The 27,774-nt window shown below is 47.5% G+C and overlaps 1 protein-coding gene across 1 annotated transcript in view; it reads right to left on the reverse strand.

Moving 5' to 3' along the window:
• LOC126520735 (uncharacterized) overlaps positions 1 to 27,774 on the reverse strand; it is a 168,536-nt gene that overhangs the window by 88,732 nt on the left and 52,030 nt on the right. Inside the window, exon 7 of the mRNA XM_055064855.2 lies at positions 18,058 to 18,305. Within this exon, the coding sequence (XP_054920830.1) occupies positions 18,058 to 18,305 (248 nt within the window). The remainder of the gene's footprint in view (positions 1 to 18,057; positions 18,306 to 27,774) is intronic.

Raw genomic sequence — 27,774 nt, forward strand, 5'->3', positions numbered from 1 at the left:
CAACGCAGGCGCATGGTATAAGCATTACCTTGCAGAAAAAGAATTCGAAGCCCTATCAAATAAAGAAAAACGCACTTATTTTTCGCGAACGCTGCCGTCTATGTTAAGAAATACCCCCCCAAAATTCTGGAAGGTTATTAACCCTAATAACTCCCAGCCATTAGCTCCGTTTGATGAACGAAACCATCGTATTCCCGATTGCGAAATTGCTGAACAACTTAACCGTACTTTTTCTTCCGTCTTCACAATTGAACCTGTTAACATATTACCTCGCTTCCCTCTTTCTGATCATGCAGTCATGCCTGATATTACCTTTTGTCCTTACGGCATTGAGAAACTAATTGATTCGTTAAAACTTACATCATCGTCTGGTGTCGATGAAATACATGTTAAAATGATGAAAAACACCAAAACAAATGTGAGCGCGATGTTATGTGCTATTTTTCAGCAATCATTGTCATCAGGAGTGGTTCCGGAAGACTGGAGAGTAGGCAAGATTGTTCCAGTCCCCAAAAAAGGTCCTCCATCGTTGTGCTCTAGTTATCGTCCCATTTCACTAACAAGTGTTTGTTGCAAACTAATGGAGCATGTTATTTACTCTCAGATCGTAAACTTTTTAGCATCCAATGACCTTTTTCAGCCAGCTCAACATGGCTTCCGGCCGTAAAGGTCTTTCATGTGACACCCAACTAGCTTTATGTTTTCATGATCTAGGCTCTAACCTCGACTTGAACGTACCTGTAGATACGATTTTCTTAGACTTTGAAAAGGCATTTGACAAAGTTCCACACCAACGGCTACTCCTAAAACTTTCCCGTCTCAAGATTAATCCATTTGTACTAGACTGGATACGTAGCTTTCTCACTATCCGACAGCAGTTTGTATTTGCTAACACACAGTCATCTAAAAGATCTTGTGTCCTTTAGGGCGTACCACAAGGCACAGTTCTCAGACCACTGCTCTTTCTAATTTACATTAATGATCTTCCTACTGAGATCTTTTCTAACATTCGATTGTTCGCAGACGATTGTGTAGTTTATCGACACATAACTAACACTTCAGACATGCATTTGCTTCAAAATGGCCTAAAACGCATTGAATTATGGTGTAACGAATGGTTGATGTCTTTAAATACTAAAAACAACCTCGCTAGTTTCTTTCCATCGCAGACAGCATCACCAATCAGGGAAATACACCATATACGGCGCCGAAATCTCATCCGTAGACTCATATAAATACCTCGGCATAACCTTTTCAACTACCCTAAATTGGTCACATCATGTCATTAACTTAGCCAATGCCGCGAATCGAACCCTCGGTTTTCTCCGCCGGAATCTAAGACTTGCTCCCAAATCAGTAAAATTGTTAGCTTATGTTACATATGTCCGCCCTAAGTTAGAATATGCATGCTCTGTCTGGGATTCTCATCAACATAACCTATATAATACACTGGAATCAATTCAAAACCGTGCAGCCCGGTTTATCTACTCTGAATATTCTTATCATGCAAGCGTGTCTGAACTAAAAACCCGTGCCGGACTTAATAATCTAGAATCGCGACGTCTTATTTCTATATTGTCTTTCAGAAATTCTATCATTCACCACTCCACATTTCAGCTATATTACCAGCTCATCGTCAGTCCAGCCGCATTAATAACAGCAAAGCCGTGTATCCTCCCCCGGCGCAGACTACCTCTCATCTGCGATCATTTTTTGTGAAAACCGACAGGGATTGGAACGGTCTGTCTGCCGACATCACGCCACCACTCCGACGCTCCACACTTCAAGGCTGCTCTCGAATCACTGTTTTGTTAAACTAAGCCCATTCATGTAATACCCCACCTCTGGGGCCTTTGAGGTATAATATATATATATATATATATATATATATATATATATATATATAGCTTGTGCTGCAGGCCTCATACGTCACGCGTTTAAGCATTGGCGACGCGGCTTCTCGCTACAATGCTTCAATGCTAATCGCTTTAATGTCGACATTCATTGCGAGATGGGTTCCGTCGGAATTTTTTCATAATAAATTTTTCTTCTGCTTGGAATTCGTCTAAGCATCAGTATCACTTACGCGTGCGACTTCATAGCTCTTTTTTGTGAAAACTCTAAATGTAAAATAGTTGCCTAATACTACGAGCAATGAACTATGCGCAAGTGAAAAAAAAAAAAGATTTTTGGCGCAGAACTCACAATGCAGCTAATATTGGCGCGTATGGTGTTTATTTTTTTTAGAAATAACAGAAACGCATTGTACCATATACATTTATCTAGTTTGACCGCATGTCTAACAGTACCGTTTCTTTTATTGAAGAAATCCTGAACGAGGCATGCTTTCTGACGGCGCCTTTACCATCTCCCGAGCTCCTCCCGTGTACGCCAGCTGCCACGAGCGAAGAGTGGCAAGGCTGTTAAATCGTTTCGTGACTGTGCTGGCTCTACCACCTAGAACACAGTTAGGCCTCAACTGTGCCGTCATGACGTTACGGATTGGTGGCGAACACAAGCCGGTAATTTAGGGCCGTGCTGAAGGCAGTACAAGAATTTACAGCTGTAGGAACTTTCCTTCAATAGGCATATTCACGCTATTTTCATTTTTTTGGTGTGAGAAAACTTTCGGTGAAGATCTTGTGCAGGAAAATACACTAAGTACAGCAGAAGGTGCGTGGGTGCGCGTGCGTGTTTGTGTGTGCTCTTTCGTGTGTGCATGCGTGTTTGGCGCATTAGCCGAACACGAAACGCTCAGGTCATAAACTGCTAACGATTTCAGCATTCCTACAGCTCGTCTCTCGACGATTGTGCGCCATCTAATGAAGACAAATTGGCAGAGCTCGTCCTGAGAACGAGACAACTGGAGGTTTCAGGGACAACCTCAAACTGACAAACTCACTCATGAGCCGACTCACTCGACTTACTCAGACGCAGACTGACCCGTCAGTCTGAGCGAGCCTGGCAGAGCAAAATTTTGGCAAGTCTGAGCCCGAGTGAGCCAGGCTGAGTAGAACTTTGGTGAGCTTGAGTCTGAGTGAGCCAGACTGCGTAGACTTTTGGTAATTCCCTGTGCGAATGAGCCTCAGGCAAAAAAAAAACATTTTTTTTTTAGTGAGTAAGTGCGTTCTAAATATTTTGCCGATCTATGTTCAATTTGGAAGAAAAGTTATCTCTAAAATCGTGGGGACAGCGTCAACGTTAAAAGTTTATCCAAGCGCCGCGCACCACACTTCGAAAGACTGATTTAAGAGAATTTCTGCAGATTCCACGCACTGTGGGAACCGATGTTATCCGAAGCACTTTGCAAATACCTGGATATATCCGCCTCTGGGTGGGGTACCGCAGACCAGTACTCAGGTGAACGAACGTGGTTTTTGTGAATTGACCAGTACTGTGTGTGGGGTCGGAAAGCGTGCGTGACGACAGGAGCACCTCGACGACCCCGCCGAATGCCGATCGTATGGCAGCAAAGGCATGGTTTCTACGCCGGCGCGATTTGTGCGTTCATTCGACGGGAGCTTACGACGTGATGACTGTTGGGTTCCATATGGGTAGTAGACAAAAGTGAGCGATAGAAGCACGGATCGCGAAGGCGTCAGGAACTACGTGTATTACAATCGACGCACCTATGACTATGTCATATATGTTAGAACGACGATGGCGTCTGTACTCCAGCGAATGAATGTTAAAACATGATTATTTATGGCGATCATGAAGTTGGTACGACGTCGCACAGTTTAAACGTAAAATACTACAAGTAAAAGGGTGAGAAATGTGGCACGGTCCCGGAGATAGTGCAGTCTAACCACGGCACCTCAAAGCGCGATCTCTCACGATGAAAGATTATGAAAAAAGTATACAGATCCCATGCACTGTGGGAATCGGTGCAAGCGAAACTTCCTGTGCTGGTTGCTTCGATTGACGATAATTAGCGGTTATGTTGACCACGAGAGCTCAATTTTTTCAACGTTTAGTCACATGCTCATACACACGAGAGTGGCGAGTTGATGTTAAACGTTAGTTACCTTGCGTGCACCACTGCTGTTTGCCTGCCTACTGCACAGAACACACAGGGAGAAGTGCTTGCTTGAAGTGTTGCTGTCCGCCATATTTCATAACCTCTGAGAGGGTTAAGCATTAGAGAGTTTTAGAATAGGAGCCCCAAACGTTTTGGGGCCCCAAAGAAATAGCGTCGAATCCACTGCGCATGCGCGAGACGCAAACTGCGTTTGGGTTTTGCGTTGGGAACGCTATTTCACCGATTTAGCGAGAGCTCAAATAGCGTTCCCAAAAGCTTTGCGTCAACAAACATGGCGGCACCCATCGAAGCGACGGCTCTAACCTAGCACCAAACTGGGTTCGATTCGCGGCAATGCGTGAAGTTCGCAAGCTAGGAGAAGTGACTGCAGTTATCGCTTTCTCTCAACTAGCGTGTGTTATCAAGATTGATTCATTAGACGCCGCTGATTCCGAATTCGAGTGTAGATTTTATGGCTCGTAGGCCTAACACGGCTAAGCTTGGCTGGTGAAAGCACGTAAAGGTGGTTTTGTTGCTCCAAACTAAGCATAACTAATTGTTTGCTGCTTGAAGAATAACCTCTAAATTGTAATTAAACGCGAATACACGCAAGTCAAAATTAGTATTCATATCATAAGATGGTGTATTTTATTTAATTATTTTTAATCGTTTTTTTTAGACGCCGTAGTGGCGCTGTTAGCGCAAGACGCTATCTGCAAACGCAAATCCCTATTCTAAAGCTCTTCACTCCTGCGTGCCCCAACGCTAACACCCGCAAAGCTCTTTGGGGCCTCAAAATATTGGGGCCCCTATTCTAAAACTCCCTATTGTCATTGCCTCACATGGCACATCGCATCGTGGCAGAAGTATTAAACTTCCATTGGATTATGGGGCTCTATGCCAAAACCACAATCGGATCATGAGGCACGCTGTAGTGGTGGATTCCGGATTAATTTCGACACCGTGGTGTTCTTTAACGTGCCATAAAATCTAAGTGCACGTACGTTTTCTATTTCGCTCCCGTCGAAATGCGGCTGCCGCGGTCGGGATCAAATGTGCTTCTGCACGCCCTGCATAATTTGTTCGCTTAACATATTTACGTGGTGTTTATTTTTCAGAAATAGCAGGAACGTACTAGACCGTACCTTGAACTTAAGCTTATTCAGTTTACCCACAACCGCTGTCCTATAGTAGTAGGGTTTTCTTGTCTTCTCACGTAACCTCCTCCCCCCCTTGTATGGGAACCGCCTCTTCTCAATCCTCTCTACAGTTCCATCCACGTCCCTTCTGTACTCGCACGTTAGTAAACGGGGAGCGCTGCAGTTTCTGTAATGCTTTTGAGGGGGGTCATGGGTAATTACAGCTCTAAAGAAGCTAATGTGACGACGCCCAAGGAGCTCCAGAGGGCATTGTGCACATTCGACGCGGTCGGGCCAAACGAGATTCTCGCGTAGCTTTTCTTCTCTCAACCATTCCCCGACCTGGTACGCCAGACAGCAGCAGCCACAGCAGCAACAACAACAAGAGCAGTGGGAAACTCAAAGGAAGAAACAAACAAAGCTTCGCTTTAAAAAATTCGGTGTTTCGCGACGGCAACAGGCCACTGGATTGGCCGATGATGACGTTACCTGTTTCCCCAGCAAGCGTCCTAGAGAAGACGTGACGTGTGCTCCTCCAGAATGCAGCGTGCTCTGCCTGAATGTAAACGGGTGATCTGACATCATTTAGCGTGTGCTCCGAGAAGGATATTGCTGCATATTACGAGTTAACATCTACTGCGCTCCATACGTTTGTCAATATGAGTATGCATTTGTATGTAAATAAATTTGCCTTCATTATCTTATGCAAACAAACCACCTGTTGAATTTTCTGTACCTATCGTCCTCGCATCTCAAGAAGCAAACAACTCTCGTCAACAAGGTACGGACGACGGCGTGGTCCCGCATAGATTCCGTGGGACGCCACGGCAGCGTAGGCCAGGTGAGGTATTCTGTAAGAGTCCACCTAGTGGACATGTCCATTTCGTCTGCTGCTGAAGTGCTGATTGGCTGTGGCACCTCGCTGCAGCGCAGCCCAGCCAACCAGAACTTTAACAGCAGACGAAATGGACATCTCCACAAAGTGTACTCTTATACCGCTGTCACACGTACACTTCTGATCGGGGCTGCTCCGGATCGAACTTGATCAGGATCAGGTGTTTTACACAGTCATCTGCGATCGCGATCCTGCGGGATTCCAGAATCGCTATCAGGGCCCTTGATCGCGATCGCAGACTGACTTATGCGCCCTCTAGCGCAGTATTCTGAAAATGCTAAATAGAAGGGAAGGCACCTCAACAAAAAAGTTTTAAAATATTTTACCGGCAATATTAAGCTGTAAAATTGAACTATTGCCCATATGTAACCATATTTTGCAAACTGAATTTGTAGCCAATACATAATGCATTTCTGAGAGTTGCTGCCGATCAGCAGATAACAATAACTCGATCCGGATCGTTGGACCATAAAGCAGCGACCATTGTTGAGCGCGATCAAGAAATCCGATCCTGATCGGCCCAGATGGTGTTCAGAAGTGTACGTGTGACACTCATATTACACAATATCTGCCCAGCTAGCCGCTTCGAGACGCACCGACGGCTGGCTGAGAGCGCGAGCCTCTGTGTGACGCCAAACACCGAGACCCCCACCATGAATCAAACGCTAGTGCGTGTGGGAATGTGCGTGCTTGTTCTTTTTTTTAAACAGTGGAGCTGTATGTCTACGCTCATACAGATTTCCCAATGTCCGTGCTTCACGTGCCTCGAAACTCCCGCGTCCTCTATGAGGAGGCACTGCAAACCAGTAATGTCCGCAAACCTGGCGTAGCAAGAGGAAAACTAGGAAATGGGCGGTGAAGCGAAGATCGTGCCGGGGAGGCTGCACGTAAACGAGAGACACACGGTCCGATTCGGAGTCCGATCCGGCGTCCGACGCGCCGGAACGGCAGCCGGAATCGAGTTGTTTTGCCTTGCCGAAGCGCCGGATCGGACGCCCGGCTTGCGACAAACCGGCCCCTCTCCTCTTTCTTCCTCTCCACCTAGGTTAAAACCCCTTAATTTTCCAAAAGTAGAGCCATTCTGAGACTTTTCCGCCACCCCGCTCTCCCCAACGTTTCCTCCTCCACGTCTTCTGTCGCCCCAGCCTCCTCCGCTCCCCCATGGGGCAATCTGTCTCGCGTGGAAGAAGGCGCCGCGCTTTTGCATATTTTTTTCTTTCCAGCGCCCTCCGACCGCCATTGCTGGCCCTGCGCGACGAAAGTTAGCGCAAACAGACTGATCGAGTGCGTTAGCGGAACAAATCGAGTGTTTCAGGGACGAGAATTAATCGTGATGCCATGCTGCTGCGCCTTCGGCTGCCCCAACCGACACAGCGACGGCACAAGGCTTCTTTCTTTACCATCATGCGAGCGCAACGCACAAAGAAGAAACGTGTGGATAAATAGGATGGGGCGGGCTAACTTCGAGGAAGTGGCAAAATAACGAACGGCTTTGTGAAGTTCCTCGGTTCCTCCTAACCTGTTCTTTTGAGCCTAGTTCACGCCTGCCGCTTCGAAAAACTGTATGTGTCCATGCTGTGCGTGCTTCTAGCGCGTTTAGGTTGACTTTTTTTGGAATGTGCTCTCTTTGTTTCATGTAGTTTCGTCTTGCGGTGAAAGTGTACGCATCTGCAGCTGGCCTGTGACATAAAAGCGACTTTATTCATGCTACTTGTTGAGCTCCACCAGAAGTTAGCACATTATCGACGCTTTTGCAAGGCTCACTACGACTTACGGACGCAGTCGTTTAGCTTCGAATGTACGTCCGCATGTATTGATTAGGTTTGTGGTGATTAACGTTTTTAACGTCTGTTGCGACGCCTGTTTCTCGAATCTCGACCGGCGTTACTATTGGGTAGCGTGGCGTTGTCGGCGGGCTGCAGGCGTCCGGTAGACCTTGGGGCCCAGGCAAGGACGAGACGATTTCTAGTGCGAAACTTGCACTGTTTATTCAATGGTTGCTGAAAGACGGGGAAAAAAAAGAGAATGAATGAATTGAAAAAGTACATTGCGAGGCCCCTTAAACAGGCCCACTAAAATTGTAGGCGGAATCTTGCTCACGTCATTGTCACGTGACATACTCTTAGTCTGGTCGAGGATACGCGGCGGATCCCTTCTCCCAGGTGAGTTTGCACGGGCTTGCCTCCTCTGGCGGCAACACGCGGGTCCTGTTCGGTTCGCGGAAAACGTTCTCCCTTAGAGTTGGACAGTTCGCGGAAAGGCTTCTCCCCTTGGTCGCACACGAAAAGGGGCCTGTCATCACTGCGGGGTGCCTGCCAGACCGGCAACCAGTCGAGACAACCATAGAAAATTAGGAATCCATCCTCCATTTTGATTGGGCATGGTTTTTGAGCATCCCTTTTGCCCGGGGGGTTACACGTCAACCGTAACAGCATCTCCGGCGGGGGAGGAAGATACCGACGCGTAGGGGCCAGCAGCCACTGGACGAGGGATCGGCGTTTCAGCAGCAGAATTTCCCTCAGGGGTGACGAACCCTTGGTTCGTAGCTGGTAGATTCCTGAGCGTCGTTCATCAGTCCTCGTGGCGCTCATGCACCTTTTCTCCCTGGTCCGGCCCGGTGAAACTGGACTTGCCAACTGGTCTCTCAACTTTCCGTCTCCTGTTTGGGCAAGCATCACTCCAGAGCAGCGCCGGACCCACAACCACAAAGTAAGCGAGCACAAGGCCACCCTTCACCCCCCCCCCCCCCCAAGACACACTAGGCTTTCCGAAAAAAAAAAAAAGAAAACTCGCTACTGCTTTCCCCACCCTTTCCCGCGTCCTTCCCCCTAAATACTAAACACACCCATTTCTTGAAAGCGTTAAGACATGGTTACTAAAATCAGCTAACAATCAACTACAACTTCGCGATAATAAATAAACGTATGAAAAAATATCAACGTAGAAATGCCACGGAAACCAGAGTGAGCATGAGGCTTTTGCTACTCTTTGCCCATACTACGCAGGCGCTTTCCTTATCTAATGCACTGTATACTTCCTCACGAACTGAAAGCTTTCTACTGGCGTGCAGTACGGAGTGTTCGTTTTCGTCATCTTTTTGACAAAGCCCCACCCCCATACCCCTGTCGCTGGCATCACACTGAAGAATGAATGGCTTAGAGTAGTCCCGCGCGTTCAACACTAGCTGACTCGTTAGTGCTTTCCTCAGCATACTAAAAGCCCGTTCTTTTTCTTCATCCTACTTTACCGTTTGCGGTTCTGTTTTTCTGGGAGCATCTGTTAAAGAACTTGCAATCTCGGAATAACGCGGGATTTATCTTTGGTAATAATAACCTGCCAAGCCAAGGATGTCTCGCTTGGTGCGTGGTTGCGGGAAGTTGTCTATTGCGGTCAGTTTAACATCGGAAGGCCGACGATGGCCTTGCCCTATTACATGACTTAGATAAGCTACCTCCGTGCGCCCTAATTGGAATTTGGGAGCCTTGACAGTTAAGTTGGCCTCTCGTAGACGACACAACACGGTTCGCAGCTGTTGCATATGGTCCGTCCATGATGAAGAAAAGATTGCTATGTCATCGAGATACGGAAGTGCAAAGTCCTCCATTCCTCGTAGCATCTGGTCCATAAGGCTAGAGAATAATAGGGAGCATTCTTCAATCCAAAGTTCAGGGCTTTCGTCCGAAAGGTTCCCATCGGGGAAATAAACGCCGCAAGCCTGCTTGCCCTCTCGGTCAAAGGAACCTGCCAGCACCCTCTGACTAAATCGAGCGCAGAGATGAAAAAACTCCTCACTTTCTCAAGCCTTTCCTCGACATGCGGTATTGGGTAGGTCTGGTCCTTCGTGACTAAGTTGAGCCGGCGGTAGTCGATACACGGTCGTGACTCCTTTCCTGGGACCTCAACCAAGATAAAAGGCGAGGTTTAATCACTCTCTCCTGGCTCGGTTACACCTAGCTCTAACATCTTGTTTACTTCAGCGGCCATGACTTGACGTTGACGAGGTGAAACGCGATAAGCTTTCGAACGAACTGGGTCCGATGAGGTTAACTCGATAACGTGAACGATCGCAGTGGGCACACGAGTTCCCTCAGTTCGGCCCTTTGATTGCGATTCAACTCCGCCTGCTCTACTAGCTTGTCAATGGTCTCGTGAATGTATTTTGCCCCCGTTATTGACGTTAACTCCGGAAAGTCGACAGGCATCTCCTCAGGTTTAAGGGACATGTTCACAACGGCCTCCTCTGCCGGTAGGGTTTAAGTAGATTGCTGTGGTACACTTGTGATGTCCTTCGTTTTCCCGGTACCGTGATTACGTAGTTTGTTTCAGATAATTTCTGAATTATGTCAACCGGTCCTTCCCATTGAACCTGTACTTCGTTTTTCAATGAGAATTTCAGGATCATAACCTTTTCCCCAACTTCAAAGCGTCGCGTTCGAGCCATCCTGTCATAGTATCGCTTAGCATTGCTTTGAGCCCTGCGTATTTCCTGTCCTGCTAATTCTTGAGATGTGTGCAGTCGGTCTAACGGCTCTAGCACGTATGGCACAACTGAAGGGTCGTCCGCCCGGCCTTCCTAGGCTTCTCGAACAATTCGAAGAGGGGATCGAAGGCAGCGACCGTAAACGAGCTCTGAAGGTGAAAAACCTGTTGACTCGTGCGGTGCAGTTCGAAGCGCGAACATTGCTCCAGCCAAGCAAACCTCCCAATCGGCTTTGTGTTCATAACAAAGAGCTCGCAAAAGCCGTTAAATGACTGAGTGGACTTTCTCTACCGCGTTTGACTGCGGGCAGTACACTGAGCTATGAATGATTTTATTACCGCACGTTTCCAGAAACATCGAGATCAGTGAAGTCGTAAAGACCGATCCTTGGTCTGACTGGATTTCCGCGGGAAACCCTACTCGCGCGAAGATGCACAAAAGCGCGTTGACGATCTCCACCGAGCTTAGTTTGAGGGGCACCGTCTCTGGGAATTTCGTTGCGGGGCATAGTACAGTGAGAATATACCGATAGCCAGACTGCGTTGCAGGAAGTGGTTCCACTGTGTCTATTATGAGCCTCCCAAACGGCTCCGTGATAATGGGAACAAGTTTCACTGGCGCTTTAGCCTTATCTCCGGGCTTGCCTATGCGTTGACATGTGTCGCAGCTTCTCACGAATGCTTCCACTTCCCGAAAGTATCCGGGCCAGTAAAATTCCTGCAGTAACCTGTCCTTTGTTTTCCGAATGCCCAGATGCCCTGTCCAAAAGCCCCCGTGAAGCAGGTGCAGGAGCTGCTCACGATAGGGATTCGGCACCACGAGTTGGTCGAATTGCACTCCCTTTCGACTGGCGTATTTCCTATAAATGACGCCTGCCCTCTTGAGGAACTTTACGTTCTGTTTGGCCACACCTTCTTTGGCGTCTGGCCTTAGGTTACGCAGGGTGGAATCTTTTTCCTGCTCAGCAATCAATGTAGCAATGCTTATATTCAATAACTTTCTTCTGCATTCTGCCTGTCGAGACATTTCAGGCTCCGGTGCTTTCCTGAGCTCTTCATTGCCTAGTGTACTTTCCGCAATATCCTCTATAGGGCTGTCCTGTTTGGTGCTGGTTGATGGCGCCTCCGTCCAACCTGTTTCCTCCACCACTGGACATTCGTACACTGCCTTGGCCGCGAGCTCCTTTGCCTTGGAGCGAGTTAGGGACTGCACTATTCGTTCGCTAAATACGATTCCCCTACGTCGCAGCAAATCCTCAGATTTGTTAGAAAACAAATATGGATACTGTGGCGGGAGATGTGCCGAGACGGCGGCTTCAGTATCCAGTACTCCTAAAGGGCCTTCGATACGAATCTTTGCCACAGGGAGACAAACACTGGAGACCTCTACGACTTGCCTTATCCAAGCACATTCTCCCGTGAACTGGACTTCATCTACATACGACGGGTGCACCACGTCCATTGTGGCTGCCGAGTCACGAAGCACAATATATGTTTTGCCGTTTACCATTAGGTCTCGAATGTACGGTTCTAGCAATTTCAGATTTTACTCGCTACTAGTTAGAGACCAACACTAGTCTGGGATTTTTGGACCCCACGGAGATATGCCCCGTTTGCTGGCAGTTGTAGCCAACTACTGTTTTATTTGCCTCGAAAGCACTTTTCTTTCGCCTTTCTGCCCTCTGTTCGGGTGACTCCTCCTTGCCCTTGCTGTTCTCGTCACTAATTTTTACCGAATCTGACCTTTCCTTGGATTTATACTGACTCGACTTTGACCATCGCTCTGGCTTGCCGGGTCTGTAGTTATTCGTCTCCTTCTTAGGAGCTTCGTTGCCTTCGAACGCACTGCAAGTTACGTACTACTCCTCAGCGAGATCGGGCGCTCTCGTGATAATGTCCACGCCTGGCCTATCCTGAACCCAATACTTGATGTTTTCTGGCAGCCGGTGGTAGAACTGTTCTAAAGCAATGCATTGCACTGTCTTTGTCAGTGCACCCTCTTCTCTGAGCCATTCTTTCAGGTTTACCTCCAAGGTGTATGCGAAATCTGAGCACGACTCACTTTTGGTCTTCTCGACCTCCCTGATTTACGCCTGATTGCTTCTGTTGATAATGTCTATTTATTAAGCAGATTCACTTTGACTTTATCGAAGTCCTCTGCTTCTTCGTTCCCCATACGGGCAATGTTATCAGCTACTTCATGCAGCAGTAACGTAAGCAAGCGTTGCGGCCACGTGTTTCTCGCGAATTTTGCCTTCTCACACGTGCGCTAAAACTGCACCAGAAAAAGACCTATGTCCCCTCCTACTGCGTAGGGTGCCATCAAGTCTGTCATTCTGCGTTCGCTTTCTCGTGCCTCTAGTAGTCTAAGTATTCTGAGCCTTAAGAAACTCAATATCTAGGCGCCTCATATCGAGTGCGTCGGGTGCTGCCCGCTCGCGTTCTTCTTTTTCTTCTAGGCGCTTACACTCTTCCTCCTTATCCGCAATGTTCTCTAGGCATTCCTTCAGTTCATCGTCGTCTGCCCCACTCGCTTCGATCGCCTCAATGATCTCCGGCTTTCTCTTTGATTCGGCAATTTGGAGGCCCAATTCTCTGGTCAAGCTAAACAATTCCGGCTTCTTTAGTGCCTCAAGTTCACGGCTGCCCTTAGTGCTGCCAACTCTTCACTCTGTAACAACCTCGACGTACTCAAAACTTCCGTCCACGGTTAAAGTAAGATCACTGCTCTGTGCTTCCCAGAAAAAGAATAGTTATACGTAAAGCCAAGTGATATCTTAGTGAAGAAAAGCCGTGTACTCATCATATGCAGTCATGAATCCTGACACCTTCCGTCAGAACGTTGTCACCAGGAAAAAGAGGAGACGATCTCTTAGATGTCGCCCAAAGTTGGGGTCTCCAGGGTAGCGTATCGATCCATTGCCAACCGATTGTTGCGACGCCTGTTTCTTCAACCTCGACCGGCGTTACTATTGGGTAGCGTGGCGTTGTCGGCGGGCTGCAGGCGTCCGGTAGACCATCGCGCCCAGGCAAGGCGAGACGATATCTGGTGCGAAACTTGCACTGTTTATTCAATGGTTGGTGATAGATGAAAAGAAGAGAATGAATGAATTGAAAAAGTACATTGCGGGGCGCCTTAAATAGGCCCACTAAAGTTGTACGTGGGATCTTGCTCACGACAACGTCACGTGACATGCACTGAGTCAGGTCGGGGATGGGCGGCTTATCCCTGTTCCCAGGTGAATTTTCACGGGCTTGCCTCCTCTGGCGGCAACCCACGGAGTCTGGTCGAGGATAGGCGGCGGATCCCTTCTCCCAGGTGAGTTTGGCCGGGCTTGCCTCCTCTGGCGGCAAACCACGGAGTCTGGACGGAGGTAGGCGGCGGATCCCTTATGCCAAAGGAGTTTGCACGGGCTTGCCTCCTCCGGCGGCTACCCGCGGGTCCTACGTTCCGTTCGGCAAAGTGCGCATGTGCAGAACGCAACACGGACGGTATGTGATGCGTACGCGGCCGCTGCGTACGCACGCATCCGATTTTTGCGTGCGTACGTAGGGAGCCTTGCGTGCTGCTCTAGTGGTTCTCGTTTGTTCGGGCGAGCGCGAGACAAAAGAGTTTCGCAACATGGCAGCGTCGAGGGTGACCAGCGGAAGGCTGTACTTTTTAATGGCCTATGATTTGGCTTTGCCTGCGTGAACGCGCAGAAGCCATTCCCGGATCCTGCACGATGGGAACGCATAGCAAAAATATGGAATTTGTTTTTAAGGCGAAAACCTTTCTAGGCTCATGTTGAAATTTGTGTCAGCAGACCTGACCACCGGAATGTCCACCGAAGCGTCATCGCGCCATATGAAGACAGATTAAAAATAGATTAAGGAATTACAAATTATTGATAGTGACAGTTAGTGAATGATAACGTTATAATAGAGATTGGTAGAGGTTAATGACTAGTAATGACTAATAATGACTACTAATAACTTGTAATGACTACTAATGACTCCCAAATGACCAGTATGTCTAACGACGGCTTGTAATGATCAAAATTGATTAGAAATGACAAGAAGTGTCAAGTAGTAATGACTGGAATCACTACTAATGACTTGTAATGACTACTAATGAATCCGAAATGACCAATATGCCTAACGACGGCTTGTAATGCCCAAAATTGATTAGAAATGACTAGAAACGTCAAGTAATGAGTAGTAAGGACTGAAATGACTACTAATGGCTTGTAATGACTACTAATGACTACGACATGACCAATATGTCTAACGACAACTTGTAACGACTACAATTGATTAGAAATGACTAAAATGCTTAGTAGTGACTAGCAATGACTACTAATTACTATTAAATGACAGCATGTCTAAAGACTGCTTGTAATGACCACAATTGATTAGAAATGACAATAATGCTTAGTAGTGAGCGGTAATGACTAAACGAAAGAAGAGAAAGAGAAGAGGCAAAGAGAACGACGAGAATAATAAGAGGAGGAAGTGTAGGCGTTCGCCGTTCACCTCTTGAAAGAGATCTTAAGAGAACCTGTAATTTTTGAGAAAGTGTTCAGTGTGCGCTGTCTGCGCGAAAAGCTCGACCTCCTGTTGACGCAGTTCGTCGCAAATGACCGTGCCAGCCCTATATATCGAGCACTCGGTCTTTATTTTTCTTGATATGATTCGTGTGTTGCATCCGTATTAAAAGTAGTCTCTTAAATGCCTAAATATAGTTCGACGTAGCATGACAGCGCCCACACGTTACATCACGTTGGCGACATCAACAGCGCCTATAGTTCGACCGACGATTCGACGTACTGGCGGACGCGGCCAACGCGCTCCGACGCGCCCGTCGCCCGCTTACGTACGTAGGTATTTCGCAGTACTAAAAGCCCTAACGTGACATGCGCTCCTACGTTCCGCAAAGCGCTTGTGTGCTGCGTACGTATCGTCATGGCTCAGTGCTAAAGCTGTCTATTGTCTTTGTGATTGTTTGCACTACTGTGTTGTCGTTCGATCCTTTGTCCCAAGAGCGCATGTAAGATCCCATATATGGCTGCCCAACGTGGACCTCTGGGGGCATCGGACGATAATTTGGACAGTTTTGCTCGGTTCGAGACAACCTTTGTATGAAACGCGAAGCGTACGCTTAGCGTGCATTTCGATCGCTATAGTGTCGGCGGCGCGCTTTCTTGAGTGAGGCGATGGTTGCTGTAGCATGTTTGAACTTGACAACATGCTGAGCCTTTTCGCGAGTGTTATTGAAGAACATTCGCCGGTGCGAGAGCAACGTGGTATGCATCCTGGAATAGCAATACCTAGCGCCCGCGGAACATTGGCAAGCCAGAAGCGAGTGAGTACAGAAGCCTCGTGGGTGGCCCAAGTTTTTTCATTACATAGCTTCTATCTCTTTGACTCTAGAAATGGAGACTCTGGAAGCTGGGTGGCCGCGGGCCACGGGTGTTGCTATGGGCTGTCTGGTATTGCGGCCTGGCTGGCACCAGACGTTGCGGCACCATCTGGGACGGTGGGAGCCGTCAACTCGGATGCTGTGTGCACTGAGCGGGTATCCTCACAGAGCTGACGTCTCTTCGCAGCTGCCTGTCCTGCGCTCATTTTGGATGTTTTTTTTTTTGTTGTTGTTGTTAGGGCAGAGACCCATTAGGTCTAAGGTTTTACGAAGCTCACTGTCGCACGTGGAGGGACACAGCGTCGTGGACTGTGGCGTTGAGGTGTCGCACTTTGCTTCCCTCATTCTAGTTAGCCTCGCACGAATGTAAGTTATTCGTTCGACTCAAGAAAGCGAGCTTTGTTCACGTGAACTTAGCATCTGAGTAGCCACCTGATAATTTGCTAGGCGAGTTAAACATCGTACCACATGGACGATGTGCATGCAGACTTCCTGCCTCTTGCACTACTTTAGTTTTTGCCGAGTGCGTTGAGTGTACACAGCGTGAGCGGAGTCACCTCTGGTTGGCTGTCACCAGCGCATTGCGCTGCTGGCCAGGTCTACGATCGAGACGCACCAGGCAATGGAGATGTCTGCGGGCAGTCCGGCGTAGCAATTTCGGCGGCCGCCTCGCAACCCTCGGCGAATAGGGAAACGAGCCAGCAGTCACTAACGGCCACTGTGGCTCTCGCCAGCAGGGCACGCCGGTGCGAGCGACGCTAGCACGTGCCGACTAGTATGTCACCGTTTCCTGGACCCTGGCCTGGAGTCATGCCTTCGAGTCTGCAGCGCTGCTGCTGTGATCAACGAGCGCCAGCGGTGTACCTCAGAGACATTGTCGACGCGCCTGTTATAAACAGTGCATGGACATTTCCTCGGTGCGGCCACTGCCGCATGTACTACCTGTTGTTCGCGGACGAAGCGTTGATGTTAGACAGTGACATGTTTTGGCGGAGTATGTCTTGATTTAAGGTTGGGGGGACGACTCTCACGCGCCCCCTGATGTTTTCCCCGCGTGGCCCTGGCGTCTCCTGTAATCCGGCTTCTCCCCGTAGCTAATCGCCGGCTAGGCCAATGTTGTTGCAGCATATTACGAGCGATGGCGCGAGTGTTGCGCTCCTAGCGCCGCCTAACGGCAGGGTTGGTCGGGCGCGACAGAGAGTAGGCTTCCTGTTGGGCTTTCGGTGGGCGAGTGGCGGGGTTTTTTCGCACGTGCGCCGACCCGCTTGGCAGGACCGTCCAGTGATACGCCCAGGAGCGGGACACCGGAATGGATGAAGACAATCGTTCGAACCCGCGACCGTTCGCGTGACCGTACACACGAACGATTAGGCGTTGATGTCCAGCATGGGGCCAACATATTCGCTCGCTATCAGGTCGTAGTGAGCCGGACTTCCTCGATTTGTCGCGCGCCGATGGGAATGTTCTATGCGTTGTGATTCGGCTAGCAGGCATTAATGTATGAAAGGTACAATAAATACCCCTGTGATTGTTTGCACTACTGTGTTGTCGTTCCTTTGTCCCAAGAGCGACAGAATCATGCGATCGGACTTCATTACATCTGGTGAAATCGCTCACTTATTAATTTGATTCGAACTTGCAGGCTTATAACACGTGAATTTCCAGCTCACTAAAGGTATCGCTGATAGAGGAATATCAGAGCTTGATTCAAGGTCACGCTCACACTCACGTCTTTAAATATCCATTCACTTGCACACACTTCTGCTCACACGTACTCGTTCGTCCCTATAACGATGTCCATCCACACTAGCCAGCGTTTGCTGATTATCAGACGAAGGTATCAAACCGAAAAAAAAAAAGAACTTTCGATCATATCCAGCCTTCTGGGACACCCATGCAACCTAATGAGTCTCGAATATTGTCAAGCAGTCTCGCAGTCCGCGGTCAGACGCTGGTGGAGTGGTCGTCGTTTGTCACAAAATATCCACTTTACACTTTGCTTAATTACAACTGCAATATTTTTTTTTTTTACCATTGACTACTTAACTGGCGGCAGGCGCACAAAAGAGACTGCCACAAAGACGAGCCGCCCAGTGACCAGCCACCATGAAGGAGTACTCACCGAAAGGTCGGCGTTTTTCAACGGGGTCGGCAACGGCTCTCCGATCACTGGCTTTGGTTCGTCACTGAAGGCTTTTTTTGCGGCGCCACGCATCCACTCTAGGTGAAAGAGGCAGTCGATTCCATACAAGAGCGCCGAAGCGCAAATTTTCTTGTATGCGTCTGTGGCTAGCCGACCCGCTTGAGTCAGGTCATGGAGGTCGATGCCACCAATAACTTCTTTAATTGCGTCCAATGAGAACTCGATTTCTGAAGAAAAAAGTGCGAATAGTGTAAGCAGCGGGTCTCCTTTATACAAGTGTATCCCAGGTCGAAAGCTTTCGGTGGTAATAGTAGTAGTGTTTTATTTGTCTTATATTGCAGAGCAGAATACAAGAAGAGACATTAGAGTATTAATACTGAAACCGGAGCTCTCGTACTAAATACGTGACACTATGAATAATAAAAGCTTACAAGCAGTTGTAGTAACAGTATCTTCCACGAAGAGAGAAAAAGAAATGCAAGGCAAGTGACGGATGAAAACATATTAGCTACATTTTATACGTTTAAAAAGAATACCTGAAAAAAGAATGGGATGGCACAAGTTTGATATTAACAGCAAGCGAGTTCCATAGTTTTAGTAGTTGCTATGAGTTATAGGCAATAACTAGAGGTGGGGGAATATCGAATTTTTCGAATAGGAATTGAATACGAATTGAATAGTAAGTATCGAATATCGAATCGAGTACGGATAGTCAAACGCAGACCCATACATTTAGAGCAGGGTTACTTACTGAGGTATAATTAGGCGCCACGCCTGTACTGACCAGTAAAAAAAAAGACGTCTAGTTATGAGGCACAGTTAGGATCACCTTTAAACACTAAGCACAAGACCAATGAATCTCATTTGAAAAGGTGCACGAATAGCCTCTCAGCATCTCTCGAGCCTGGTTGTAAACTGGCTTTCCAAGAATGAATGACACCTGTGTGATTTTCTCCACTACTGCTTTTTATCCCTTTCCCCCTCACCCGTATACAGCGCTGTGGAGGTGCCCTCGCACGAGAGGCAGTAACGGCGCTGTACTTATCTTTTCTCCTTTTAAAACCACTCATCATCATCACGACTAGCTTGCCAAAAATTCTGAAGTTGTTGCCGAAAAGAAAAATCTGAAGTACGTGGAAACAGAAAAAGGAAAAGCTACTGAAGGATTTTTGTGCCGTAAACACACGCAAGAGGATCCGTTGCAAGGGGGAAACGATCAATTGTTGTAAAGCTGCTACAGGAATAGAATGCAAAAAAAAAAAACATTTAATGACAGACATCAAGCAAAAATCACGGGTTGTCACGTAAGCTTCCGCCGCGAAACCGGGAACAAAGCTTGCATTGCCCATTTTCTTTCTGCATTGCTTCGAAAACGTTTGTGATTATCTCACTTCTGACAATTTGCGATATTTTGTTTAGTACACCAAGTAACAAGACTACCAGTTCGCCGTTGCGAAATATGTGGCTAGTTTTAAGCATTCGATTATACCGAATAATTCATTTTAGAAAACGAGTAGTTAAGTGTGTTATATCACTTTCATTTTCAAAACAGGAAATACGCGCCACCTTAGCAATAACAAGTCAATCTAAATCAAATCAATATTTGGCTTCACTGGGCGGTTCCAACCAGTAATAAACTGTAGATCTGGGTTACATATACTGTAAAAGTATATGCATGGCAGCAAGATTATATGTAGGGATAGCTTTAAATAGTAATATATCAATTTGTCGAAAATTGCACTCAAGTGCGCATTATAACATGATATAATAAAACGAAGTTCCTGGTTTTGTTAGTGTTGCAAAGGTCCTAAATTACAAGAATAAGTTAGAGCTCACGACGATATGCTGTGGTTATTGTGGTTATGTAAGCAAGCATAGTAAAGCGTAACCTTCGTGAAACGATTTAAATAACAGCCAGCTTTCAACAGTATCCTAACATCATAGCTAGACGGTGTTTTTCTGTAAGATGTAGTTTTTAAATTTTGAACTAATATTTAATTTAACGCCAAAAAACTTACACTGATCGGTATACTTTAAAGGAAACGAGTAAATGTACTGTGACCATCAGCATCGTCAGCCTATCTTATGTAAACTGCAGGGCGAAGGCCTCTTCCTGCGATCACCAATTGACCCATTGCAAAAATCTTTCTGCGCATGCGCCAAGCCGGCGCGGCGTGAGTCCCCCTTGCGGTGGTTATCGTAACTAGACTTGGTTGGAAAACAACGCGGGGCAACTCTGGACGGTGTTGCTATGGAAATTCTGGTGGTTGCGCTTGTGTGTGTGTGTGTGTTTTTTTTTTTTTTTTTTTGGTATGCCGGTTAATTGTGTCGCCTTCGGGTGTACGAACTACTACTATGGAAACGGAAACTCGAGTTTCTTCCTATTTCCATCTGCAAAAATGTATGCGAAGAGGGCTCTGTGGATACCTGCAGCGAGGCGTGCAAACCCGGACGGCTCATTGTGGCAGCCAGCAGAGCTTTGTGGAATCTGAGTGTTTGATTGTCGAATCTGCGTGAGATTGTCGAATCTGCGGTTTCAGGGGTCCCTTCCTTGGCTTAATCAAAAGCTATCTGCAGTTCAGGTGTCAAAGGATTTCAATAAATAACTGTATTTCCGATAACTTACCCATTCATTCTGGTGTACCTCAAGGAAGCATTCTTGAACCTTTGTTATTTAACATTTACGTAAACGACATAATTAATATTGACACCACTGCCCGATTCATCATATATGCTGATGACACTAGTCTGTTCTTTACATCTGGTTGTGGAAGGGACTTGTTGGCTCTTGCGAACGCTGCTTTAAGTGAACTTAATCGATGGAGTTCATTTAATTCATTGTCTATAAATAAAAACAAGAAAAAGGCTGTACTTTTTCAACCTAAAAACAAAAATGTCTACATTGACGGTCATTTGCTAATGCGTTCGTCGATTATCAACATTGTGCCATCCATTAAATGTCTCGGGGTCGTATTTCAAGAAAACTTACTTTGGAATCTTTATACAGACTCAGTTGCTAACAAAAACGCTCGTGTTGTGGGAATACTAACGAAACTTCGATTTTTTCTTCCCTTGAGCGTCAAAAAATTTATAACTCTCTCTTCCTGTCCCATCTGAATTACTGTCATTTAGTCTGGGGAAACACCACGATGTCTAACATCACAAAACTTATTCTATTGCAGAAGAAAGCAGTGCGCGCTATCGCCAATTCTTCATATGACGCTCATACGCAACCTATTTTCAGCGCCCTTAATTTACAACCGATCACCTCCATATACCGTAGTATTTTACTCAAGCGTTTCACTGCAGCGAAAAAACAGAACACGAATTTTTTCGAGCATTTATCTCTATTGACAATGAATTCTAACATTTACAACACACGCCACAGAGAAACATGGCACGTTCCTAAAGTGCGCACTAACTACGGTCAACAAATGTTACGCCACACACTGCCATCTTTGTTGGAACTCATTGGAAACTCAATAGACACCTATCTCTCCTTTTAATGGGCTCATTGTGTATTCCTTTTTCTTCTTTTTTTTTTCCTCTGGTATACACTGACGCCATGAATGCTTAACCAATTTTCTCCGTCAATAACTTATTATTTATAGATGTGAATTTCAAGGCTGTATTATTTGTATCATTTTATACTATTCGCTTTCTGTAATACAATTTCTTGCAGCATTCTATTATTGATTTTTATCCGTATGCATTTATGCTATGCAATTGTTCACTAATGTTCACTTTTTTTTCTCGTTTATCCATTATTGTATGTTTGTGTTCTCTTTATTGTGCACAGTGCCATTTTTGTAGGGGGTACAGACCCCGTCAAGCCGATTTCATTTGGCTTTTTGTCTGTACTCCTGTCATCTGTACATGTACAGATGCAAATAAACTTGAATTGAATTGATTCACTTCATAACCAGCAAGCTTTCTTTAAAAAAGAAACTCCCGAGTGAGCATCGTGTCGTAACCTCCCTCTGTCAAACGTAGCCGATCGTCGAAGCTCATAAATTATCCGGACTATCGTGCCGACAGTGGGCCTCTTCGATTTTAGGAGTTCTGGCAGCCCGCTGGCAGCCAGCTAGTTCCGGTTCTGTTAGGAAGTCACGTGGGCTGGGATCCCAAGACAACCCGAACCTGCCCGAAGTTTTCAGAATCGAACACCGGGACAGCTGGCCAAATGTAAACATGCTACCAGCATGGCAGCGCCCGGCGAGGCCGGCGCGCGCTTGGCGTAGTCGGCCCATGTATACATTGCCAGCTTGAAAATATATAGTTGCATTCAGGGATACGATCACTTTCGCGCGATTTCGCGCAATTCGGCGCAGAGCGCGCACTGGGGCAACCTTACCTTGCGCAGCGCAACAGATGGCTTCCGACGTGGCGGATGACAAGACGAGAAATCGCGCGTAAATGATTGTATACTCGAAAGCGATATTTCGAGGATCCCTGCTCGCAGCGATCACGTTGCCCAGCGGCGACATTGATGAGTTGGCGTTGTGTCATCACAAGACATGAAAAAGCAGGTTATCGGGTACGTACGTCTCATATGCATAAAATTTCGTGCCGACCTGCTTGGGCTTCGATTTCAGAAAGTTTGTTGTGGCAGATTTTGCTTCTCATTTTGACCCTAAGTAGCTGGGGACGCGGCTGGCGCATGAAAATGCACGCCGCCTGTGACCAGCGAAACGCTTCACACATTGGTCACAATCATGAGAGCAATAAGACAATGCACGTGTGTCTAATGTAACGAGTGCAATCAGTGCATTCTTAGATCCACGGCCTGCAGTCAAACACATATCGGTTTCGAGCTTCCACCTAGGCATACGACGGAGAGACGGAGCGAACACGGGCTAGCTGCAAAGCCTTCGCTAACAGCAGAAAAAGGTGATATGTACATACGCCAGATTATGTGAAAAGGAAGGCCACCAGAGAAAGACGAACCCAAAATGTACCACAATGTGTGAATGAGCGTCTACAACATGCGTGGAACACGATGCAGATAACATGCACGCATGAGAGCGCAGCGCGCTGATCACATCCGCGAAGAAGCCTTCAGGGGACATACACACACACGAAAGCTTCAAACTGTTCACCACTGCTCGTATCACATGCACCACTTCGCAATGCGGAACGGAGCGTAAGCACCTAAAAAAGATAACGCTAGAAGTAAGGAAATCCGAAGATGAACGTAGACAGTTGGCTGAGCGAGGTAAATTTAAATCCTCAGCGCCCGCGTTAAAAATTATGGGGTTTTACGTGCCAAAACCACTTTCTGATTATGAGGCACGCCGTAGTGGAGTACTCCGGAAATTTCGACCACCTGGGGTTCTTTAACGTGCACCTAAGCCTAAGCACACGGGTGTTTTCGCATTTCGCCCCCATCGAAATACGGCCGCCGTGGCCCGGATTCGATCCCGCGACCTCGTGCTCAGCAGCCCAACACCATAGCCACCGAGCAACTACGGTGGCTAACGCCCTCGTTGCAATCCGTGAAGTCCCCGCAAAGATGGCGGCGAGCGCCCATCGCAGTCGTCTGCTAGCCAGAGAACTTCCAGAGAACAGCCAGACCAAAATCGTCCTGGCAGCTTCTGGCAGCCCGCGGGTAGCCAGAACCGTCCAGCGCGAGCAAAACGAACGCCCGGCGGAAGTGCGCAGCGCGGTGAGCGGAGCAAACCGAGAAAAACGAAGACGCTCTGGCTGGCTCTGGCAGGCTGCGAGTAGCCAGAAGTGGAAAATCGAAGCCCAGTGATCACGTACAGGAAGACTGCGGGCGAGGCTGCTGTCCGGCGACACGGCCTTTGCGTGAAAAGGCAAAGGCACTGCAAACTTAAGTTCACGAACGTGCTGAGATAAAAAAGTTGTGTTGCTACCCTGTGAGTCACGATGTTGGGTCACCATGGATAGGGACTGCGAAAGGAGTGTAGGATCCCGTCGGGGTGTTTATTCGAGTTAGTTCGAGCTGTGAATCGTTCCGGGACCGTCACTATATAGTTTGGCTGCCTTGTTACCGTAGGCGCTTGCATAAGGTCTGTAGTACAATGCGTCTTCGTGCCGACGTCAAGATGGTTGGTTGTCAGGTCGGCTAGCTTGTTATCCGCCGCTCATATTCTGCGTATTTTAACGTATGTACCATCGCTGGGCATGTTTCGTACGTTTCCTTGGTATGCGCACTAACAGGACAGCGCGAGCCGAACCCCCCCCCCCCCCTTTTTTTTTTTTGCTTACGCTATTTTGGACTGTGCGCTGCTTTGAGTTGCACGGAGCCACACTGCTATTATTTTCTAATGTGAATGCAGCACACGTGTCATTTTATGAAGCCGACGCACTAAGTCGCGCAGTCAGCTGTATTTGCTCGTATTTACATGTCATTACACTGCTGTGCAGCGGTGGCGTAGAGGCAGAACACCCGCCTCGCGTGCAAAGAGGTCCGTGGCTCGAATCCCGGTGCCGCGCAATTTTCCACCGGATTAAAAAAAATCCGCGTGTTGATAAAATTGCATAAACAGGCCTGGAGTGTGGCCTGATCCCGGTGACCAGAACCGGTAACGCACTCCCTCACCAGAGCAGGATTGGCCACCCTGGTGCAGTACTTGGCCACAACCTCCTATATGAACACAACAATCAAACCCCGGCCCCCTCAGTCCCCAGCAGCTGCGAAGCAACTGACCACGGCGGCGGTCAGACCTGCGACACTGCAGAGGGTGCTAAGAATCCCTGGCTCCAGACAGGCCGCCATTGGAATATGAACCTGGCAATGTTTAACGCTAGAACGCTAGCTAGTGAAACGAGTCTAGATGTGCTATTGGAGGAAGTAGAGGGCAGTAAATGGGATATAATAGGGCTCAGTGAAGTTAGGAGGCCAAAAGAAGCATATACAGTGCTAAAAAGCGGGCACGTCCTGTACTACCGGGGCTTAGCGGAGAGACGAGAACTAGGAGTCGGATTCCTGATTAATAAGAACATAGCTGGTAACATACAGGAATTCTATAGCATTAACGAGAGAGTGGCAGGTCTTGTTGTGAAATTTAATAAGAGGTACAAAATGAAGGTTGTACAGGTCTACGCCCCTACATCCAGTCATGATGACCAGGAAGTCGAAAGCTTCTATGAAGATGTGGAATCGCCGTTGGGTAAAGTCAAAACAATATACAGTATACTGATGGGCGACTTCAATGCCAAGGTAGGCAAGAAGCAGGCTGGAGACAAGGCAGTGGGGGAATATGGCATAGGCACTAGGAATAGCAGGGGAGAGTTATTAGTAGAGTTTGCGGAACAAAATAATATGCGGATAATGAATACCTTCTTCCGCAAGCGAGATAGCCGAAAGTGGACGTGGAGGAGCCCGAACGGCGAGACTAGAAATGAAATAGACTTCAAACTCTGCGCTAACCCTGGCATCATACAAGATGTGGACGTGCTCGGGAAGGTGCGCTGCAGTGACCATAGGATGGTAAGAACTCGAATTAGCCTAGACCTGAGGAGGGAACGGAAGCAATTGGTACATAAAAAGTCGATCAATGAGTTAGCGGTAAGAGGGAAAATAGAGGAATTCCAGATCAAGCTACAGAACAGGTATTCTTCTTTAACTCAAGAAGAGGACCTTAGTGTTGAAGCAGTAAACGGCAATCTTGTGGGCATCATTAAGGAGTGTGCAATAGCAGTCGGTGGTAACTCCGTTAGACAGGATACCAGTAAGCTATCGCAGGAGACGAAAGATCTCATCAAGAAACGCCAATGTATGAAAGCCTCTAACACTACAGCTAGAATAGAACTCGCAGAACTTTCGAAGTTAATCAACAAGCGTAAGACAGCTGACATAAGGAAGTATAATATGGATAGAATTGAACATGCTCTCAGGAACGGAGGAAGCCTAAAAGCAGTGAAGAAGAAACTAGGAATTGGTAAGAATCAGATGTATGCGTTAAGAGACAAAGCCGGCAATATCATTACTAATATGGATGAGATATTTCAAGTGGCTGAGGAGTTCTATAGAGATTTATACAGTACCAGTGGCACCCACGACGATAATGGAAGAGAGAATAGTCAAGAGGAATTCGAAATCCCACAGGTAACACCGGAAGAAGTAAAGAAAGCCTTGGGAGCTATGCAAAGGGGCAAGGCAGCTGGGGATGATCAGGTAACAGTAGATTTGTTGAAGGATGGTGGGCAGATTGTTCTAGAGAAACTGGCCACCCTATATACGCAATGCCTCATGACTTCGAGCATACCGGAATCTTGGAAAAACGCTAACATAATCCTAATCCATAAGAAAGGGGACGCCAAAGACTTGAAAAATTATAGACCGATCAGTTTACTGTCCGTTGCCTACAAAGTATTTACTAAGGTAATTGCAAATAGAATCAGAAACACCTTAGACTTCCGTCAACCAAAGGACCAGGCAGGATTCCCTAAAGGCTACTCAACTATAGACCATATTCACACTATCAATCAGGTGATAGAAAATGTACGGAATATAATCAACATTTATATGTAGCTTTCATTGATTACGAGAAAGCGTTTGATTCAGTCGAAACCTCAGCAGTCATGGAGGCATTGCGTAATCAGGGTGTAGACGAGCCGTATGTAAATATTGACACGTGTACTTATCTTTATCGGGCAACCACGTTTCGCCGCTTAACAACTGTAATCGCACAGCGAGGGACGCGCCTGCATGTATCCGACGTTTCTGGAAAGTTATCGACGCTTCTATCCGCGTGTCTGTTGTCGCCGCACCTTGTGTTATCAGATTTCATCGCGTGACACGAATGGTGTAGAACTTTGTGGAAGACACGCGGGTCCCATCAGTTAATCTGGAACATTCGACGACTGATCTATAAAAGCCGACGCGCTTGACCCGCTAATCAGATTTTCGACGATCGCCGACTGTGTTCGCCGCTTTCGTTGTGCTATAAGTGTAGCCTGTTTTGTGGGCACAGGTTCGCCCAATAAAAATCTAGTTTTGCCTTTCACAGTATTGTTACTGTGTTCTTAACGTCACCACCACGTGACATCTGGTGGAGGTGCTTTTCGTTCATGTACCGGACGCCCCCGACAAGCCGTGATCCAAGCCCGGACCGCAAAGAGAACACCAGCGTAGTCCCGGAGCATCGAGCAAGCCGCCGTCTTCAACAGCTGCCCCCGGAGCACGGACTTCTACCTGAGAAGACCAAGAAGATTGTGGACAAGGCAACCCCAATGGCAGCCCCAGCGTCCCCCATCGTGCTGCAGCAGCCCAGGGAACCACCGACGTTCCGCGGTTCCACATTTGAGGACCCGGAAAGCTGGCTGGAAACGTATGAGAGGGTCGCTACGTTTAACAGCTGGACGAGCGACGACAAGCTGCGACATGTCTATTTCGCTTTGGAGGACGCCGCCAGAACGTGGTTCGAGAATCAAGCCACCTTGACGACGTGGGACCTGTTCCGAAGCGGCTTCCTGCAAACATTTACAAGCGTCGTGCGAAAAGACCGAGCCCATGGAGACCAGAACGCAGCTGCCGAATGAGACGATCGCGATCTTCACTGAGGAAATGAGCCGTCTGTTCCGCCACGCCGACCCAGAAATGTCCGAGGAGAAGAAAGTACGCCTACTGATGCGTGGTGTAAAGGAGGAACTTTTCGCCGGAATGGTAAGAAGCCCACCGAAGACCGTCGACGAGTTTCTTCGTGAGGCGACGAGCATCGAAAAGAC

Source organism: Dermacentor andersoni, chromosome 3 (genome assembly GCF_023375885.2).
Source record: "Dermacentor andersoni chromosome 3, qqDerAnde1_hic_scaffold, whole genome shotgun sequence".
NCBI lineage: Eukaryota > Metazoa > Arthropoda > Arachnida > Ixodida > Ixodidae > Dermacentor > Dermacentor andersoni.